This window comes from Helobdella robusta (assembly GCF_000326865.2).
Source record: "Helobdella robusta unplaced genomic scaffold HELROscaffold_18, whole genome shotgun sequence".
In the NCBI taxonomy this organism is placed as follows: Eukaryota; Metazoa; Annelida; class Clitellata; order Rhynchobdellida; family Glossiphoniidae; genus Helobdella; species Helobdella robusta.
This window is the reverse complement of record NW_008703981.1, coordinates 3042203-3064647: the sequence shown is the minus strand read 5'-3', so window position 1 is coordinate 3064647 and position 22445 is coordinate 3042203. Positions and strand designations below refer to the sequence as shown.

General features: G+C 34.8%; 3 protein-coding genes across 3 annotated transcripts; all 3 read right to left on the bottom strand.

The window, feature by feature from the left end:
- Nucleotides 1-1396: 1396 nt before the first annotated feature.
- HELRODRAFT_76804 (hypothetical protein) lies at nucleotides 1397-3751 on the bottom strand (the record flags this gene model as incomplete). Its single annotated transcript, XM_009016519.1, has 7 exons — nucleotides 1397-1560; nucleotides 1754-1952; nucleotides 2151-2253; nucleotides 2360-2448; nucleotides 2615-2672; nucleotides 3169-3435; nucleotides 3588-3751. 7 exons carry the CDS (start codon nucleotides 3749-3751, stop codon nucleotides 1397-1399), a joined length of 1044 nt encoding a protein of 347 aa, XP_009014767.1.
- A 4188-nt stretch (nucleotides 3752-7939) lies between these two features.
- HELRODRAFT_76379 (hypothetical protein) lies at nucleotides 7940-8870 on the bottom strand (the record flags this gene model as incomplete). The annotated part of the gene is made up of 3 exons (XM_009016518.1): nucleotides 7940-8102; nucleotides 8174-8475; nucleotides 8628-8870. 3 exons carry the CDS (start codon nucleotides 8868-8870, stop codon nucleotides 7940-7942), a joined length of 708 nt encoding a protein of 235 aa, XP_009014766.1.
- Nucleotides 8871-9146: 276 nt separating this feature from the next.
- Nucleotides 9147-19982, bottom strand: HELRODRAFT_191164 (hypothetical protein; the record flags this gene model as incomplete). The annotated part of the gene is made up of 13 exons (XM_009016517.1): nucleotides 9147-9887; nucleotides 10106-10242; nucleotides 10526-10709; nucleotides 10859-10971; nucleotides 11359-11624; nucleotides 12163-12390; nucleotides 12483-12583; nucleotides 12787-12934; nucleotides 14174-14311; nucleotides 14536-14635; nucleotides 16427-16492; nucleotides 16926-17065; nucleotides 19958-19982. The coding sequence occupies 13 exons, from the start codon at nucleotides 19980-19982 to the stop codon at nucleotides 9776-9778; spliced, it is 1758 nt and encodes a 585-aa protein (XP_009014765.1). The 3' UTR covers nucleotides 9147-9775.
- Between the last annotated feature and the right edge of the window lie 2463 nt (nucleotides 19983-22445).

Sequence of the window (22445 nt, the reverse complement as noted above, 5' to 3'; positions counted from 1 at the left end):
ACAACAAAATCGACAACAACAACACGACAACATCAACAAAATCAACAACAACAACAACATAACAACAACAACAAAATCAACAACAATATAACAACAGCAGCAGCAACAACAGCAACAACAATGGCAACATATTTTCGTTTCATCCAAGCAATAGAAGCTTTGAGAATATCATACACCCAGAGCTTTTTATGTGTTTGTGCGTATGTACGTGTGAATATCTGTGTGAGTATGTGTGTGTGTGTGAGTATGTGTGTGTGTGTGTGAGTATGTGTGTGTGTGTGGTGTATACAATATACATAGATGCGTGTGTACGTATATACATTTTGTGTACACTCTTGTGCCTAAATGTTTCTACACAACATACATACAAAGATAAACATAAACAAAAAACAACAACAGCAACAATAATAATAATGACAACAACAACACAACAACAACAACACACCAGCCAAAACATAAAAGCAAGGTCAGACAACGCCCTGCATTTATATAGCGCTCACTTTATCAAATGAAGACGATGATGGGTCACCGACTTGGTTACTAAGTATTTCCTTTGCAGTGTGTATGTATGTGTGTGTATCTCTATGTGTGTGTATCTCTATGTGTGTGTGTGTGTGTGTGTGTGTGTGTGTGTGTGTGTGCGTATGCGTATATATGAATCGATTGATATAAAGCTGAAAAAAACGTTTATTTATTAAATCAATTTTTTTTATTGTTGAAAATATTTAAAATTTAATTAGAATTTAAAAAAAACAAAACGAATATACGTATATGTATGTATGTTTGTATGTATGTTTGTATGTATGTATGTATGTTTGTTTGTTTGTATGTATGTATCGAAGTATACCGAAGTTTAGTAAAGTACTGTGGCGTCTATACAGGACAAAAACAATAATGTATGTATACATATATAGGTATGTGTGCGTGTGTGTGTGTGTGTTTGTTTATGTGTATGTGTGTATGTGTGTGCGTGCGTGTGTGGTGTGCAAATATACAGATTTATTCATTATCGATATATATAAGAATCGAAAAGCATACGAAAAATATACAACTGTCAATTTTGTGAATGAATAAATAAATTTTCATTAGTCTATCAACCAATCAATCAATCAACTGATCAATCAGTTGATTGGTTGATAAATCAGCCAATCAGCATTCAGTAATCAAAAGTGGTTTGCAGTTTCAATCTGGTCCAATCTCTTAATGAATCCATCTTTCTTTTGGGGATCAACAACTGTTTGGCGGCGTTCTGCAGTTGAACCTGGTTCGTTTGGGTTCGTTTGTGGTTGTTAGGATGTTTGTTTGTTTGTTGAATTGTTGTCAGCCAATTAACCAACCAGCTAATCAATCGGCCAGTTAACCCCAATCAACAACCAACCAATCAGCAACCGACCAATTAGCGACCGACCTGGTTCTTCCTACAATACATCTGCGAATCAGCCAACATCAGGGACCACTTCTCCTCTCTGGTCTCGTCCATGAGGAAGCCCTCGGATAGCGGGGGGTTGAACCTGAAGTAGGTTGACGGCGGCAGCAAATCATGTAGCACCATGTGGACGCCTACAATTGGTGGTCAGTTGTTCGGTAGATTATATGAATAAATAAAAGTTGATAGATTGGTCTATTATTCAACTGGAGACTGATTGATTGACTGATTGATTGATTGACTGATCGATTGATTGATTGATTGATTGATTGATTGATTGATTGATTGATTGATTGATTGATTGGCAAACTTTCACAACCCTCCCACCTTCAGTATCAGTAGCACTCTCGATGATCTTCATAATTTTGGCCTTCAGTGAACTTTTCACCGCCAGGTCTGAACTCGACTTGGCCTCATACTTGCCCGTCCCGATAGAAACGATGCACTGAATGGGTGCTGTCGGCCACAAGAGTTTGCACTCGTGCAGGGCCACAGCTGTCGGGTTGTTCGTCAGTAGCCCCCCGTCCTGTGATAGTGGTGGTGGTAGCGATTATGATGGTGGTGGTTTGGTGGTTATGATGATGGTGGTGGTTTGGTTATGATGGTGGTGGTTTGGTTAAGATGATGGTGTGATAATGATAATGGTGTGGTGGTGTTTCTCTTCAAATGAATGAAAATAACGCTAGAAATGTAAAATGGTAGAGGAGAGAGACGAGCAGCAGACCTGATGTATGAGGCCCGCCAACTCAAACTCCTCAAAGTAGCCTGGAGCTGCACTGCTGGCCCTGATCGACTGCCACAACCTGTGCTCCACTGAGCCCCAGTACCTGATGGTGATGATGATGGTGATGATGACGTTGTTTTGATGATGAAGATGACGAAAGAGGAGATGGATGATAATTAAAATGATGACGATGACGTCATCCAAGAAACCTGGAAGGCCTGTCAGAAGGGTGGTTGTAATTCCTGAACAGATAATTCTGTACCCTCGGTGCGTTCATCAGTGTTGAGACTATTGACAACTGGGTGAAACAATGGGTGAATGAATGGGTGAATGAATGAGTGAATGAATGGGTGAATGAATGAGTGAATGAATGGGTGAATGATTGAGTAAATAAATGAAAAATTAACATAATGAAAATGAAAATAATGATGATGATGACAGTAAGTGAGTGAATGTAATGCAACCTTAGGGCACTCGACATCCATCATGGTATCGACGAAAGATCTACTTCCTATGTTGTTTCTGTTGTGGATGTGTTTATCGTTTAGTTTATCAGCTTGCAATCATTCGCTACCACCACCCTTCTCGTCTTCTTCCTCACCAAAAACGTCATTAACACCATCATCACGAATCAACAGAAAACACTACAGAAACTGAAACAACTACCGACAACAACCATTCCACCAACACCATCTTCATTAATTCTACCAGCCCCACCATCTTTACTAATTTCACCAGCCCCCCATCTTCACTAATTTCACCAGCCCCACCATCTTCCCTAATTTCACCAGCCCCCTATCTTCACTAATTTCACCAGCCCCACCATCTTCACTAATTTCACCAGCCCCCCATCTTCACTAATTTCACCAGCCCCCTATCTTCACTAATTTCACCAGCCCCCCATCTTCACTAATTTCACCAGCCCCCCATCTTCGCTAATTTCACCAGCCCCCATCTTCACTAATTTCACCAGCCCCCCATCTTCACTAATTTCACCAGCCCCACCATCTTCACTAACTGCAGCAAGTCCTCCCAGAACTCAGTATCATAGTAAGCATGCGACATGAAGAGCTTGCCGACGCCTGCCAAGCGATTTCTGGCGAACATTTTCCGGCTAAACTTCTTATAAATCTCTTCGGTTTTTGAGAGGGATATCCGGAAAGCCCCGGCGATGATCCCGATGAGGGCCCCAGTGCTCACCCCGCAGACGTAGTCGAACAGTTCGTAGATTCGTCGACCGGTGTGTTGCTCCAGTTGTTTCAGGATGTTGATCGTTATCAGACCCCTACATAATTATAGTAGTAGTTGTAGTGGTAGTAGTAGTAGTTGTTGTAGTGGTAATAGTAGAAGTAGTAGTAGAAGTAGTGGTGGTAGTAGTAGTAGTAGTAGTGGAAGTAGTAGTAGTAGTAATAACAATAATGATGACACTAATCTGACCTAGTTCCTCCCCCATCTAGGGTAAGAACCCTCAGACCACTGTGTCTCAGTGGTTCAACATGGCCAAGTAGGCATAATGATTGATTGATGTAATTGTTTATTGTCGTTAGCTTGTTGTTGTTGTTGTCGTCGTTGATGTTGTTGCTGCTGAATTCGGAACGCATTCTCAACAGTGTGGGAATTAGTTTAGTCTATGGGATGGTTTTTTGGTTCTTCTTTAGACATGTATGTATGTACGTATGTATGTATGTACGCGCGCGTGTGTGTATGTTTGTTTGTGTATGTTTGTTTGTGTGTGTGTTTGTTTGTGTGTGTATATTTGTTTGTTTGTGTGTGTGTGTGCATGTGTTAGTTGCAAGACGAAACAACACACAACACAACCTGCTCAGCTAAGCACCTAGCCCTGTAAGAACAGATAAAATTTTGACAAAGCTCATGCAAAGAGTCTACAACGACATCCAAATCTTTAACTTTTGCAGCCTTCTTCAGTGCATAGATATGTTTAAAAATTATATTATCAACGCTCTCCCAGTCAATCTTCTCTTTTATCACTCGAAATTTCGATTCTTTGCTGGTGGGAGATAGATCGAATTGTGTTGTTGTTGTTGCTGTTGTTGTAGCGGTTGTTTTTGATTTTGCTGTTGTTCCTGGTTGTGGATGTGAAGCGTGAAGTTGCTTCAGTTCGTCTATGTCTAAATCCGGTCTGTCTGTCGAGTAGAATTATTAATGGCCGTGAATAGCAGGTGTATTGTATAATAATAATATAATTATGGGAACATTCTTTTAAAATCCCAATAAAATCAATCAAAAATTGTTAATTATATGCCAGAGTGTAATAATAATAATGGGAACATTCTTTTATTGACCGAAATGATAAAATCCAAATGAAATCAATCGAAAATTATTAATTATATGCCAGAGAGTGAATGAATAAGAAATAGAATATATTGTAAATGTACGATCCTCTCATGCTCTTTGAACAACAAGTGTTTGGAGAGTGAAAAATAAGTGAAAAATAATCATAATAATGGAAACAGATCTTTTATTTCCATTTTAGAACATGCATTGTAATTATGAAGTTAAAGTAATAAAACTTATAATGTAAATTATATATTATAAATATTCTACAATGTTCGCCGTGCATTTTAAATGGTCACAAAGAGAAATAGAATCAGCATTAAATTACGTTCAAATTGTGGTTCCTATCACTGAAAATTGCGTAAGATGACGATGATGTTACGGAATTAATTAAACTTCCATGAGAAGGGTCTGACAATATAATAACGACAATAATTAAAACTCCTTCATCATCAATAAATCAATAGGGGGGATGAAATAAAAATAAAATAGAATTTCATTGTACAGTATAATAAAACCACAATAATAATTATAACAACAACAACAATAATAATAATAATATTAATAATAATTATTATAGTAATAATAAACCTTGAGAAAAAGAGAGGGATTTTGAAAGTGATATATTAGTAGGCCAGTAGCTGGAGAGGTTTTTAATGGCGCCCACAGTGACACTGACGGCCCCAGAAGCCGTTAATGTGATTTGCTCCGTGAAGTTTTGACCGTAAGTCGAAAGTTGGGATGAAAAAGTTGATGTCTTTGTCGTTGTTGTTAGTGGTGATGTTGTTGTTGTTGTTGTTGTTGCTAATGACGTTGATGATGTCTTTAAAAGTTGTTGTTGCTGTTGTTGTTGGATTATAACTTGACCTAATACACCGGAGTTGTTGTTATCGTTGATGTTACTGCTGTTGTTGTCGAAATTGTCGTTGCTGTTGTTGATATTTGTAGTTGTAGTGGTGCTGTTGTTTTTAATAGTGTTAATATTATTATCATTAATCCACTTTATAATCTTTGTTGCTAAATTATTATTATTAATAATAATATTATTGTTACTATTATTATTATTAATGACGTCATCACCACTAATTGATGAGACAGGTATGGTACTGTTGTCGACGTCATAACAATTTCTATCTGAAGCACTATCATTAACTGCGCAACTATTGTTATTGTCGTTATTATAATTTTTTTTATTATTATTGCTATTATTATTATTATTACAAATATTTTTATTATTTTTGTCAGTTTCACTGGTAGTAGTAGTAGTGGTAGTTGTAGCAGCAGCAGCAGCAGCAGCAGCAGCAGTAGTGGCAGTGGTGGTTTTATTATCATTATTATTTTCTGTGACATTATTGTTGATGATAGTTTTAAAATTCCCATCAAATGACTTTGTGGCATCTCGACTTCTGTCTTCAAATGAAATTTTATTGTAAAAATTGGAGTTGATTTTATTCAAAGTTTTCCAGCAATAATCTTTAGAACTATGAATAGTCTTTGGTATGGAATCTAAATTTAATGAGCTGAAGGCTCGAGTTACGAAATCGAAATCATAAAGTGACGACGTTGTAGATTTTAATTTGGAAAGACTATTATAGAATGTTTCAAATGCTGATGGCCCAGAACTTTTTAGCTTTTGAGATTGTAAATTTTTGTTATTATTATTAACAATATTATTATTATTAACGCGTTCTTGCAAACTAGCTTGGTTATTATTACTGTTATTATTATTATTATTATTACATGAAAATGATGATGAAGACAGATTCCTAACTTGAAAATTACATCTAACACTAACAAAACGGGATTGACAAGACGGCCAACGACGAAAATGGTAAGTATGATAGAGGCGTTTTTGGGTCTCCATCTTTAGTACACTGTGACTAATTTTACTGACAAAAATTACCTGGAAACTAACTCTTACTCTGGCATTATTGGTTAAAAGGTTTTGTATGAGAAGAATTTTATTGTTACTAGTACAAGCCATTAGTATTTTTACTTTTGCTTGATTGATCACTATCACAATGTTCTGGTAGATTTGAAAAATTGGATCATCTGGTGTTTATTAATATGTTAATTGAAATTCTCTATGTTCATCTTCTCTTCTAAATCAAAAATACAGATGAACGTTTTACAGAATTTAAAGTAAAATTGAATAAAAAACGAATTTAAATTAATAATAAACAAGAATTTAAAAAAAGTACGTCATATTGCTAATGAATATCATAAGTGAAAGTGAAGTGATTCATTCACCACCAATCAGCTGATCAAATTCTTCAAATAACTCCTTATCAACTTTACTGAGACTCAATAATTTTTTAAATATTGATTAAAAATATAATAAAGACATAAAATTAGTAATTAAATTAAAAATGTTTGCTCTAAAAATTCGTTATTCTTGATGAAAAATCGCTTCGATGATTATTTCTGTACACAATTTGTACACTGTTTACATAACGAAAATGAGACGACATAGTATAAACAGCGGTTTTTAATTGAAAAAATTATTTGGTTTATTTGACTTTGGTATAACTTTGTATACATACACATGTGTAATATATCGCTTTGTATCATTTTATACTCAAATTCAACTTATCGTTTTAATTTATAAATGTATTGTAAATAATTTATTTTGTAATTAAACGTTTAAAAATTGAAATAATTAATATATTATTGTTGAAGGTTATATCATTTAAAGTTTGAAGCCAGTGTTTTTCGTAATCAATACCAATGTCCACACACTTTCTCTCTCTTTCTCTCTCTCTTTCTCGCTCTCTCTCGCAGACACACACACACACAAACAAACGAATACAAACACACACACATACACATACAGAAATGACGGATTAATGAAACTGCCTTAGCACATTAGCACCTGACAGCCGATACAATTCAGGTGAACATCTGAATCAATTTAGCCTTCGATTAAATTAATAGTTTAATGCAGTTTTACACTGTTTAATTTCAAAAAATAAAATAATATCGTTTGAAAAATTATTCAAGTTAGTATTGGTCAAATTTTATCATACAATTTAAAAAAGAAAAAAAAATGAATATAGATATAAGTTATTCACCATCATCATCTGCATTACTTCCTACCTTATCGACATCAACAATTTCATTTTTTGTGATCTGAATTGAAGTATTGTAGAGAAATGTGAAGACGGTTTCGGGAAGACAGCTGGCCATCTTCATCAGAAATGCATCCATGCCGATCAGATAATTTTTACGAGGTCTCCTGCTGAAGAGTGCGTGCAAGTAGGCTTCTGTCACGTCTTTGTAACTCTTCTTGGCGAAATATGACAGGTAGTTCTTACCAAACTTTGAAACTGTGGAATAAAACTTTTGTGAGTTTTTGTCTTTCATTGCGAAAATTTTGCAATGAAAGAGAGTTATTTTGTGATGTAAGTGTAATTATGCCCGATGCATTTTGCTATAGTTGGGTTTTATAATTGAAAAAGTTGAAAAACAAGGTTAACAATGACAAAATGTTAATTCTAACTTTTCTCATAATTTTGCTTGCCAAATAGAAGTTGATCAACAAGAGGCAATCTATCCCAAGTTTGTTTCAAGGACATTTCAGTTCTGTCTGTGAAGTTTGATATGTGCGCTCCTGGCTCTATTGTGCATACTCGCACGTTCATGCCCTTCAGCTCCATTCTGAGGAGAGATTTTTTGCAAAGTTTTCAAATTTAAATTATATAAAATGTATTTTTCTGGCTTTATTTTACCGTAAAACTTTGGAGAAAATACTCAGAGATGCTTTTGAGAGGGTGTATGGTAGGGTCAGCGGTGAATGGAAGTGCGCCAGAACACTGATCATGTTAACGATCCTACACGAATCATATTTATTCTCAGACTTCAGCAACGGTAGGGCGCTCAGTGTAACGTCGATGGCTCCCAGCAGATTTGTTTCCAGGACTTCTTTGAAATCACCTGCATTCAGCCATTGTGTTGGTCCTACTGCTCCACATATGCCTGCGTTGTTCACAAGGGCCCAGAGACCTGGAATTAGGGGAAAATTGTAATTCAACTGGCATTGTATACCTAATACAAATATAAAACTTCCAGCGTATTTAAAATAAATTTGTTTCACATCATTGAAGAGCAAAGTTTCAAACAAAAAAAAACCCACTAGCCATTTTCATCCGGAAGATTAACTTTAATATAATCCAAACACTTGACGATACTGGCATGATCCCGAACATCCAACTTAACCGGAAAGACTTTAGCGGAGCACTTATCCTTAATGTTAACCATTCCCTCCACAGTCAAACACCCGGCAAATACGTGACATCCCAACCTGTCCAACTCCACACAAAGCTCCTCCCCGAATCCAGAATCGCATCCGGTAACGAAAATGAACTTCCGGTCGACGCTAACGTTTAACTTGCCTATGAGCCAGTCCCACGTCCGTATCAGCAGCATTACCACGGATAGGATGACAAGTGAGTCAATGATGCTTGAGAGAATCTCCATTTAAATTCTGATTTTTTTTTTATCTTCTAGCCGGTCTCTTCGTTTTGAAATTTTATAACTTTTACCGGAGAGAGAGAGAGAGAGAGAGAGAGAGAGAGAGAGAGAGAGAGAGAGAGAAACAGAGAAAAAGAAAGAAAGAGAGAGAGGATATGTGCAGACTGAATGCTCGTCTTTGGAATTTTTTTCTGTAGAATTTATAGCGAATGAAATTAAAACGAACTTTCTTTCACTTTAGTTTTTTATCGTACAAAATCTTTTTTTTTATGTATTTTGTAATAACGAAATTTATTAAAAAATGGCGAATTTGTTGTTAATTATAGTAATAATAATAAAAAGCAATAATAATAATGATATTTAATAAATAAATATTATTATTAATATTCATTACTCAATTCAAATGGACGGTTCTTGACGAGAAAACGAACGATTCAAAATAATAGTTATATAATAATAATAATAACAATCATAGCAATAATAATAAAATAATAATAATTAATGAATTATAGTATAAACTGTAACAATTCCGACGATTAAGTCAAAGAAATGATAGTCTCTATGTACCTAATAAGCATAGAAAAGCTACTTTGGAATATGTGATGAAATTTTTTTGAACGATCGAATGAATGAATAGATGAATGAATGGATAAATAGATGAATAAACTATTAATTATGACGCACAAACACACATATACATGTACACACACATATATATACATACATACACTACCGTCATATTAAAACTCACCCAAAAAAGATGCGTAAAAAGACAAAAAATGATTTTTTAACAAATTCATTTACAATCAAGAAGAAATAAAAAGAATAGATATAAAATTAACAAAAATTATAAAAAAAAATCAAATCTTGCGAACTATGGACATGCACAAATTATGTAGGGATGTTTGTAGCGTTGAGGCCAATGGCCTCGAGCACGGATCAGCTGTCCAGCACTCACATAACAAGAGGTATCTGAAAATTATTTCGAGATAATTAAGAATATTTATGAGATGATTATGAATATTCATGAGATAATTATGAATAACTATAAAATAAAATAATATTCACATCACATAGTATCATGATGGCAAAAAAAATTACGGTCTAGTCAAAAATATCATGGAATAGTTTAGAACGATCTTATTATATTATAACAAATGATTACAAATATTATAATTATAGTAACTGACAAATTATTGGGGCAATTCTGAGGCCTGGGCAGTCTATAGCCTTCCCTAAGGTAGGTCAAAAGGTCACAAGTGTCCAGGTGCTGGTAGGGTAGCTGTCCCATTGTTAGTAACTCCCAAGCAGCAATTCCAAGTGACCACTGCGTGTGTTTGTGCGTGTGTGTGTGCGTATGTTTTTTGCGTGTGTGTGTGCGTATGTGTTTTTGCGTGTGTTTTTGTGTGTGTTTGTGTTTGTATGTGTGTATGGATAAATGTATGAATGAATAAACGAACGAACACGTGTGATAAACGAACGAACAAATATGCGAATGAATGAATGAATAAATGAATGAATGAATGAATGAATGAATGAATGAATGAATGAATGAATGAATGAATGAATGAATGAATGAATGAATAAAGACACAAGAGTACAAAACTCACAACATCACCGGCGGAGGAGCAGAGATCATCGGAGAGACCCTCCAGAGCCAGCCACCTGCACGGCCGGCTCTCCACTTCAAAACTTCCGGGATTGCTGTAGCAACCGTCGCTGTCGTACTCGCCCGGAAATAGGTCACGTGACAGGGCACTGTCCGACAGCCTCAAGGTCATGCAGCTGTCGATGCTAAAAATAGAATGGCGAAATTTCGAAGTGTACAAAAAATACAGCATACAAAAAACACTAAAGAATAGAAAAACATACAAAAAAGATACAAAACATACAAGCAGTTCACAAAAGAATACAAAAACATACAAAAAAGATACAAAACATACAAGCAGTTCCTAGCGGCGACATCTTTGTGTATGATGTTTGAACGGTGGAGGTATTGGACAGCCGATGATAGCTGAATTATCAGACACATTTGTTGCTCCAGACTTAGAATACTCTGTTTAGTTGAGTGGTTGGTTGATTGGTTAGATGATTGATTAGTTGATTGATTGATTGATTGACTAGTTGGTTAGTTGATTGATTGGTTGATTGATTGGTTAATTGACTGGTTGGTTGGTTGATAGATTAAGTGATTGATTGATTGACTGGTTGGTTAGTTGATAGATTTAGTGATTGATTGATTGATTGATTGATTGATTGATTGATTGATTGATTGATTGATTGATTGATTGATTGATTGATTGATTGATTGATTGATTGATTGATTGATTGATTGATTGATTGATTGATTGATTGATTGATTGATTGATTGATTGATTGATTGATTGATTGGCAGGTTGGCTGGTTGATAGATTGGTCGATTGAAAGCATCACAAACACAAACCCCGTTAACCATTCTGGTTTGAAGATAAACTTTCAAATTGCCATCGTCCATATAAGGATAAACAAGCAATGGCCTGTTAATATTGACATTGTTGCAGCTACCGTTGCTGTTGTCGTAGCTGCTGTTGCTGCCGTTGTAGTTGCTGCTGCTGCTGTTGATGACGCAAGCAGCAACGATGTTGTTGATGTTATCGTGTTGTAGTCCTAGCAGTAGCGTACCTTCCCTTAAGAAACGGTCCAGCCTACTGCTTGCTTGTGTCAGGGCATCTGGCGAATTAGACGTTTTTAGTTGGGGTTGACAAATCTTGTGTTTGAAAAAACAACAAGACAAACAACAAAAACTACTACTACTACTATTACAATTATTACTACAACAACAATAACAACAACTACAACAACATCGTCAACCTGACGTCATCATCTTCACATAAACACTCCTCTCCGAGCCATTTTCTTCAGCAGTTATTAAACTGCCTTTGCATATACACGAGTATGTGCCTGCGATTGGTCGGTTGGTTGGTTGTTTAGTTGATTGGATGGTTGGTTGTTTAGTTGATTGCATGGTTGGCTGGTTAATTGATTGGTTGGTTGATTGATTGGTTGGTTTGTTGATTGGTTGGTTAGCAAATCAATGCAGTAGCAATTTAATTAGAAAAAATAGACGATTTATTGACTATTAATATTACTATTGTTATTTATCAGTAAACCCATCTTTATCTCCATTAACATCACCAATCATTATCATCACCATCAACATCATCATCATCATCAGTAGCAGCAGCAAAAGCAGCCTCATCTTCCTCACCTTGCATGATAACTTCTTTAAGAGAGAGACGACAGGGCTCGATTCTTATGTCAGTAAGGGATGGAAATTCTTGAATGACGTCATTGTTGTTGCAACTGCTGTTTTTGCTGTTGTTGATGTTGTTGCTGTTGTTGTTGCTGTTGTTGTTGTTGTTGTTGATGATGTTGTTGTTGATGTTGCCACTTTTGATCATCATCAATTTGCTCGTTGTTAATAAAGTGTCCATTCCTGTGTGTCATTTGCAAGTTTACGTCTGTATGTTTTACGATGTTTGTATGTTTACAAGTTACGATGTAAAGACGTGTAAAGACGAAACTGACCAGTCGGAGTGACCAGAGGGTCTCTGCTCTCCTCCCCGACAAAGAAATTTAGTCGATCTCTCACTCTGCAGTCCGTTGTTGGATTTGTTTTAGCTTGTTTGCTAGAAAAAGAATGATAAAAATATCTCTTTTGATCGTTCATTCTTTGTTCGCTCACTTGTTCACTCATTCATCAATTCTTCCGAAAATACTGTTCATTCGTTCGTTGAACCATTCATTTGTTCGTTCGTTCATTGATTGATTGAATGAATGATTGATGGATGGATCGATTGATAGATAGATAGATGGATTCATCCGTCCATACCAATCTTTTTCCTGTCTGCACCTCCTACACAACAGGAAACTGGTAGCCATGACGACGCCGACGATGACCAAAGACCCTAAAGCACACCCAACTCCGATGTAAAAAGCCGGCGATGACGTCACAGGCACGTCACTGACTGGCCTGCCATCTGACAAATTTTTTTGTTTAACTATTTTTTCAAGTTTTTCTTAATTTGACGACTTTATGAAACATACGCACGGTTTAAAAATCCTCGTTTGAATACATACAAATAATCAAATATACATACAAACAAACATACAAACAAACAAACAAACAAACATACAAACGTACGTTCAAATCTACAAACAAACATACAAACAAACATACACACATACAAGCATCATCGTGGCAAAAAATATCCAAGCATGTATTGATCTGATCAGCTTGTTCAATAGTTCAACCTTATATGTCATCTGCACGTACACACACACACACACACACACACACACACACACACACACACACACACACACACACACACACACACACAAACACACATACATAACTTTCTTACTTCGTATGAACGAAAAAACACATGAATGAATAGAAGGAATGAAATGAGAGGAAAAAATGAATAAACTAATAAATAAATGAGCGAATGAATGAATGAGTTGAAGCATGAAAAAGTGAAAGATTAGATATATGGACATACTAAGCGCAAATTTACTGGCAAATCAAACAGCCTAACACCCGATCTGACATTAAAATGCCACCGTTGAACTGATAACAAGTATATGTTTATGTATGTATGTTTGTATGTATGTATGTTTGCATGTATGTTTGTATGTATGTTTGTATGTATGTATGTATGTATGCACATACAAATAAACAAACAAACGTTCAAAAAATACAAACAAACACATACATAGGTACACCCATACATTCCAAAAAATAAAATTAACAAAAAACGCATCAATATTACAACTGCAACCTAAATTTTGTTGTTGTAGTTGTTGTAGTTGTTGTTGTTGCTGCTGCTGTTTTGAAAAACCAACTTTATTATTATTATTATTGTTGTTGTTGTTGTTATTATTGTTGTTGTTATTATTATTATTATTCTTCGATGATGACGATGACGATGATGACTTCTGAGACGGTTGATGTTTTGACGGAAGATTATTATTATTATAAATATTATTATTATTATTATTACTATTATGATTGTTATTATTTTTATTATTTTGATTTGTTACTACTGGAGCTCGTGTTTGTTGTACGCCTGTTGAAGTTATAATTACCGTAGCTAAATATAACTATAACAATAATCACAATGTTCGTTATTATTATTGTATTATAATTATTATTATATTATAATTATTATTATATTATCGTCATAATTACCATCACCGCTTATAACCTAAATTACCTTTTAGGCAGTTTTTCTTCCGCCGAATGTCGACGAAAATTCTGTTGTCCGGATTGTCAGTCGAGGCGACTGCCATCGTCATCTTCACGTCAACCTCTGCAAAGATAACCCCAGTACAGAGAAGATGGACAGAGAAACCTTTAAATATTTATAAATTAATTATATTATATTATAATATGTTATATTATATTATTTTATATTATATTATATTATGTTATGTTATATTATATTGTAATATATTATATTGTATTATATTATATTATGTTATGTTATATTATATTATGTTATGTTATATTACATTCCCTCACATAATATTATATTATATATTATATATAATAATTATTATAACTATAATTACTAACTAGATAATTTAGTAGGCACAAGACCATGGGATGGAATATTTGACATGGGCTGATACATGGCGTGAATGTTTGAGGTTGTGATCGTCAGGTTGTACTCCAGCTATAATAATAAATATTATTATTATTCATTAATAATAATAATTATTATTATTCAAACTGTGATTTGCTGCTATGATAATGATTTGTTAATAATTAATAATAATTATTATCATTCTTTTTTGTTGTTATTGTTATCGAGCATTTCTGATGTATGTAAAGTTACAGCGTTCGGATTCATTTTTATGACCTGAGATGAAATTATGGAAAGCAAGACGTTTAAGCTTGCAATTTTGTGTTAGTCAACATCATCATCGTCGTCGTTGTCATCCCTATCACCATCATCATCATCCCTATCACCATCATCATCATCCCTATCATCATCATCACCATCGTGACGTCATTTTTCTTTTCCTCTCTTCTCTCAGTACAAAGGCATTCTCAACGTGGTAGACGCTAGGTAACATCACTTCAACATCGTGAGGCCCCTACAAAATTGAATCACCGATTACTCTCTCTCTTTCTTTTTGTCTCTCTCTCTCTTTCTCTCTCTTTCTTCCTTTCTCTTTCTCTTCCTTTCTCTCTACCTTTTCAATTTTCGTGTCAAACACACATACACACACACATCCACATACATAAATATACACAAACTCACACACAAACACACACATTCACATACTCACACATTCACATACATACACATTCACATACAATACTTGAGTACATTACAATATCGTGAGGGTAGAAATTAAAATTCAGAAAGCCGGAAATTTATAGAACTATAATAGCCGAAACAAGAGGAGTTAATGCAGTAGATATCAAATTATTATATCTATGTTTATTAGATATCTTTGTTGCAGCGGAGGAAATGACGTCACGTAATGAAATAAAGTGCGTTTTGTCAATGATTATTTTTATAGCTGGAATAAATAAATAATCATTCTTATGATTGCTGTTGTTCTAGTCATATAAACATCGAAGACAACTCTTATTACTGCTACTACTACTACTACTACTACTACTACTACTACTACTACTACTACTACTACTACTACTACTGCCACACAACCACTACTACTACTACTGCTACTGTTGTTACTACTGCTACTACTACAACAAATACTTTAATAAAAAATTCACAGGCGAATGTTCATGCGAATATGTTGTAAATTTAATAATGGTATCCAGCTATATCTATGTAATTGAATGGAAGAACTCACATACATACACAAACATACATACACACATACATATACAAACATACATACACACACAAACAAACATACACACACACACATACAAAATTTATACATGCACAGGCGGACTGATAGACATTCAGGCAGCAATTAAATTATTGAACTGTGATCTGAATATGATGTGCGATCCCATGAACGTAAATATGAAAAATTTATTATTATTAATTATTATAAATTATTATTATTATTATCATTTTTAATTATTATTATTAATGTTTTTAATGATGTGACTGATGTTTATTAAGTTATTGTTATTGAAAAGAATCATTGTTTTGTTATTTAACGCTTCTGCAGCACCTGTTCTATGTGTGTGTACGTGTGTATGTTTGTATGTGTATGTTTGTGTGTGTGCGTCTATGTGCGTGTGTGTGCGTGTATGTGTGTGTGCGTGTGTGTAACTTTTTTTACGTCAAGATTTAAACGATATTCAATAACTCGCTTCCTTGTCATATATGTTTTTCTCAGAAGGCAGTTGTTCAGTTTTAGCCGACACACACACGCACACACACACATACATACAAACGCACACATACATACAAACACACGCACACATATATACATACATACATACAGGGGAAATAATTCCACCAAGGCATAACCTGGAACAAAGCTAACACAGATGTGAAATGCCCGGTATTCAGTTGGTCTGTGTACAATTTTTGTGCCTACAACACAAAATTTGACTGTACGTTTGTGTGTACGTGTGCAGAAAACCTACAAATACATACACACACGTACACACACACACGTACATACACAAGGATGCAAGCAAACAAACTAAGTATCTATGTGTAAGAAATGGCTTGGGTTACATTACAATGTCTTTGAAGATTTTACCGTCCACCAAGCCAACTTATCTATCAAACCATCCATTCATCCATCAACTCATCCATTCATTTGTCCATTTATTTATTTGTTCCTTCATCTATTCATTCATTCATTCACATACCGATGCATTAATGCATTCATTCATACGTCCGTTAAACATTCATCCATTTTATCAATTATCAACTCATTCATTTATTCAACCACCTAATGTACAAATTAATTAACTTTTTTATTCATTCATTGATTCATCCGCCCATCTACTAAACAAACCGGAACAACAGTCAGCTGATTGGTGACGTCATGAATCCAGCTGAAGTAGACCTCGGTTATTTCCGGTTTGATTGGCAGGTTGAAGGAGAGGGCATAGTCGTTGACGAATCCATTTCTGACGTAATACAATTCTCCAGGCACTCCTATCGTTAGTTTGGATTGAGATTATGTTAATTATAATTAGAATTATGTTAAATATGGTTAGGATTATGTAAATTATGATTAAATATGTTAATAAGTAGGCCAGCTAATTTTGTTTGCCAAAAAATTCTGAAGTTTTACAATAACTGATACTTTCATGAATGATGATTGTATTGAAAGGACTTTACAAACGAAAGATATGGATGTTTGTGCGCGTGTTCGTGTGTATGTATGTGTGTACTTTTGTATGTGTGTGCGTGTGCGTGTGTAAATTGAAATGCACGCCAGTGTAAATGTAAATGTTTCTACACCCAACGTAATATTTCATAAATTCGAGAAAGCGAGAAAAAATATGATATAATACTTCCAATTGAATGTAGGTCTGTGTGTGTGTGCGTGTCTGTCTGTGTATGTGCGTGTCCGTCTGTTTGTATGTGTATGTATGTGTGCGTGTATACACGTAAGTACAAGTATGTGTGAGAATTAACTTTAATTGTATCACTTTTATTGGTAACAGAAACCGCGGGTGATGATATAAAATGGAAATCTTAGATCACACTTAATAAGTGTGTGTGTGCGCGTGTGTACGTGTTTGTCTGTGTGTGTGTGTGTACGTGTCTATGTTTGTGTGTACGTGTCTGTGTGTTTAGTTTGCGTGTTAGAGAGGATGATACGGATGATGATGTTGTCAGATTTAGCGCAGATTTAGATCTAGGAAATTTTAATGTTTCAGACAATGCAAAACTTGACATGGACACACACACACAAACAAACAAACTCACAAACAACCACACACACACATAAACACACAAACACGCATACATACATTCGTTTGTTCATTCCTTCATCAATCCATCAACCAATCCATCCATCCATCCATCCATCCAACTGACATTTTTTCACAGTGCCTCGTTAATCCTTCACAGCACGCACAATTGAACCACGTGAAACAAGAATAAAAAAAGATAATAAAATTAATTTTAATGATAAATCGCTAATCTTGCACGACCTGATTTGTAGTCCCATTACAAACATATCACCATTGTGATATATGCGCATACATACATACATACATACATACATACATACATACATACATACATACATACATACATACATACATACATACAAACAAACATACATACAAACATACAAACACACATACATACATATGTGTATGCGTGTTGTATTTGTAAGTGTGTGTACGTTTTTAATTGACATTTCGCATCTCAGTTATAGCCATCTTAAATCAAGAAAAAATTCGAATGGAGGTTAAAGAATCATACACGTATGTACAATTTATTGACATACAAAATGCAGTTTCGGGGTATTTTTGTATTTGTATATGTGTACATTTATGAGTAAGTGTGTATGTGCATATGTATGTACGTTGTACATATGTATTCGGGTATAAGTTTTTGTTTGTTTGTTGGTATGTACGTACGTATGTATGTCTGTATGTGTACCGTTTCGTTTCGAATTGTGCGCATGTAGTGTAAGATCGCATTAAAAGAAAGCATTATAGATATTGCATAATATTTGATGCTCTCTGTTAAGATGCGTTTATGAAGCTTTGAAATCCCTTTGGGGTATTAAGTTAGAAGACATTTTAAACTCTCTCTCCCTTTCTATCTCTCTCTCTTTCTCTCTCTCTCTTTCTCTCTCTCTCTTTCTCTCTTTCTCTTTCCCAATCTATCTATCTATCTATCTATCTATCTATCTATCTATCTATCTATCTATCTATCTATCTATCTATCTATCTATCTATCTATCTATCTATCTATCTATCTATCTATCTGTCTATCTGTCTGTCTGTCTGTCTGTCTGTCTGTCTGTCTGTCTGTCTGTCTGTCTGTCTGTCTGTCTGTCTGTCTGTCTATCTACCTGTATGTCTTCCTATCTATCTATCCATCCATCAATCCATTTATCTATCTATCGATGATTCTGTATTTATGTATGATAGTGTATTTTAGTATATCTGTGTGTACATTTGTATGTGTGTGTGTTTGTATGCTTGCATAAATGTTTGTATATTCACATGGACACATGACGTTTGCTGGGTATGATGATCAGAGGTATCGATCGTATGAGCATATTCTTGTTTGTCAAACTCTTCAAAAAATATGCATACGTGCTTAAGGTTTGAGTTTTGAATTTAACCACAGATTCACACACACACACACACACACACACACACATACACAAACATTCACACACACATACACTCACACACATACACTCACACACACACATTTAAACCACACTTAATTAATTACACACTACACACATTCCTGCCTAATACCAAACAAATTATACACAAAACTTACATACGATCAAAAAAAATACATGTTTTTTTTCAATAAGAAATGCAAAAAGTACACAACAAACATAAAAAAATACAAATTGTACTACAAAATACGCGCCAAAGTACCCGAGAATAACATAGAAACGCAAATATATATACATAAAAAATTATTTTAATACTATCGTCAAATCGTTAGTCAATGTTTATGGTGTTGTTGGTTAGTTTGTATCTGTGTGGGTGTATGTGTAGTTTGTATGTGTGTGAGTGTGTATGTGTGTGTGTGCATTATCATCATCATCATCATTGTCACTATTCCTACATCATGCACTATACATATCCTTGATAATCTGTGTGAGGTATTAATGGAAAGACGAAATTATGGTAAGCCATTGTTTGCAATGCGCGTTTGTTTGTTTGTTGGCGTTCCATATTTTAACGTTTGTTTACCCTTTGATCAGAATTAATCGATTGTGTGTGTGTATGTGTGTGTGTGTGTGTTGTCATGCAGTTGTTGTTTTTGTAGTTGTGGTAGTTGTATATAATGGAACGATTATGATTTTGTTAATCCTTGACAAACACTGCCAACATGCACCATGGGACACATCACACATCTCTGACTCTCTCTCTTTCTCTCTCTCTCTCTCTTCCTCTTCCTTTAATTTTCTTCTTTTTCCCCTTCCTCTTTTTATCTCCCTCCCTCTCTCTTTCTTTTTGGAAAGAATTTTTGTCTTCGATAATATGTAGGTTTTGCTTGCACGAATTTTCTTCTGTGCATTTTATTTGTTTATTTCGTTTGTACACACACGCATAAACATACATACGTACATTCACATACACACATACATATTCACACACATACATACATTCACACACACACACACACGTACATGCACGTCACGTGCACGTATTATTAAACCAAAAATTCTTAATAGGAAATCCAAAGAGTCAACAAGCAGACAAAAACAATGGAGGTATAAGTTACGTCTTTTTCACACACACACACACACACACACACACACACACACACACACACACATACACACACAAAATCTGGATCAAACAAACAAACGAATTCTTAGCAAACACATTTTTTTTTTTTGACAAATGACAATACACATAATTTGTAAGAGTCGCAGTCGTCGTCATAACGATAGAAATGATGATGATAATTAATAATAACAACTATGTTAATTATTATTATCATACTTATTACATATGATTATAATTATTATAATTATAATTATTATTATTATTGCTATCTGGACTTTTCGAATTCCACATCCAAAGCATGTGCTTAAGCGTGTGGAAATAGGAAGCATTGGTTATACAGCAGTGATTAAAAGATGAGGATGATGAACATGAGGATGAAGATGAGTTTTATAATAATAATAATAATAATAATAATAATAATAATAATAATAATAATAATAATAAGGGCAATAACAAAAGTGATGAGAATGATCCTGTATTTGTTTGTTCATCAGTTGGGCTTTTTTGTTTTCCATATGTTCGTTAAGTTATTCAAACATTCAGCTGTTCATCCGTTTTCTTGTTCATTCATTCGTTCATTCGTTCGTTCGTTCTTTCATTCATTCGTTCGTTCGTTTGTTCTTTCATTCATTCGTTCATTCTTTTGCTTCCTCTCTTCTCTTCAATCGTCGCTCATTTATTTATTGCTCGTGTCAAAAACCAAATATATGCGTGTGCGTGTGCTTCGGAAGGTTTTCAAGTGCCGAGTTGGATCTGTTGTATGTGTGTGTGTGTATGTGTGCGTGTATGTATGTGCATGTTGTGTGTGTGTGTGTGTATATGTGTGTATGTCTACAAAATACATCTGTTCAATGCAGCCAAGGAAAAGGTTGTTCCTATGACAACTTAATTGCTGAGAATGTGTTTTTGTGTGTTGCCGTTGTTGTTGTTGTTGCTGATGTTGTTGTTGTCAATAATGTTGATGTTGTTGTTGTTACTGTACTGTGGTATACAATTGTTGTATGTTAAATTTTCTCAACAAATTCGCAAATGTGTATGAACAGACACACAAACAAACATACACACACGGTAAAATAATTATAAAAACCCGTTATAACATACAAAAAAACACACATACAACCCCACAAACATATGCACACACACACACACATACACACACACACACACATACAAACAAACAAAACAGTAGTGGATGAAACAAAGCTCGCCCGCTTCCTACTTCTTTCTACGTCACAAAATGACGTCAAAATCTTGTTATCGGAGCGTGAGATTTGTGCAAGTTCGTGTATATATATATATATATGTGTGTGTGTGTGTGTGTGTTTGTTTGTGTGTGTATTTGTGTGTGTGTGTTGGTTTGTGTGTAAATTTCGTTGCGTACTTCTGGTGACTGTCGTATGCCATCCTATCAGAGTTTGTTGGTACGTGTGTACGTTGGCTCCTGTGTGTATGTACGTGTGTATGTAGATATGTGTGTGTGAGTGTGTATGTGTGTGTGTTTGTGTGTGATAGATTCCTCGTTAACCACTTCAAAGCAAAATCTTGAAAGCAATCACTAAGCAATAAGGTCTCACTCACTCCTATGTGCATTCATTCATGCCCGCCTCTGTATTTGTTTGTTTGTATGTTTATTTGTATGTTTGTTTGTTTGTATCTGTATATACTTATGAATCTTTGCGTATGTATGTGTGTGTATGCATGTCTGTACGTGTGTGTACACACACACACACACACACACATGCTGACTGGCATACACATGCACACGTACACACACTTACTTGCGCGTTTAGTATTCTCAAGCTTATTGCATTTAGGTAGTGATTAATGGATGAATAAAAGAAAGAACAAAAGAATGAATGAAAGAAAGAACGAATGAATGAAAGAAAGAAGACGACGATGATGTCCAGATGAATTAAGTAGTCAATTATACTTGCGCCAAGTTTGGATTTATGTGCGAGTGTTTGTTTAAAAAATGTGTGTGTGTGTGTATGAATGTGTGTGTGTGTGTGTGTGTGTAAGTTTAATTAATTGTTTGTTTGTTTGTATTTCTTGAGACGTGTTATTTGAATGTTTAATTTGGATTA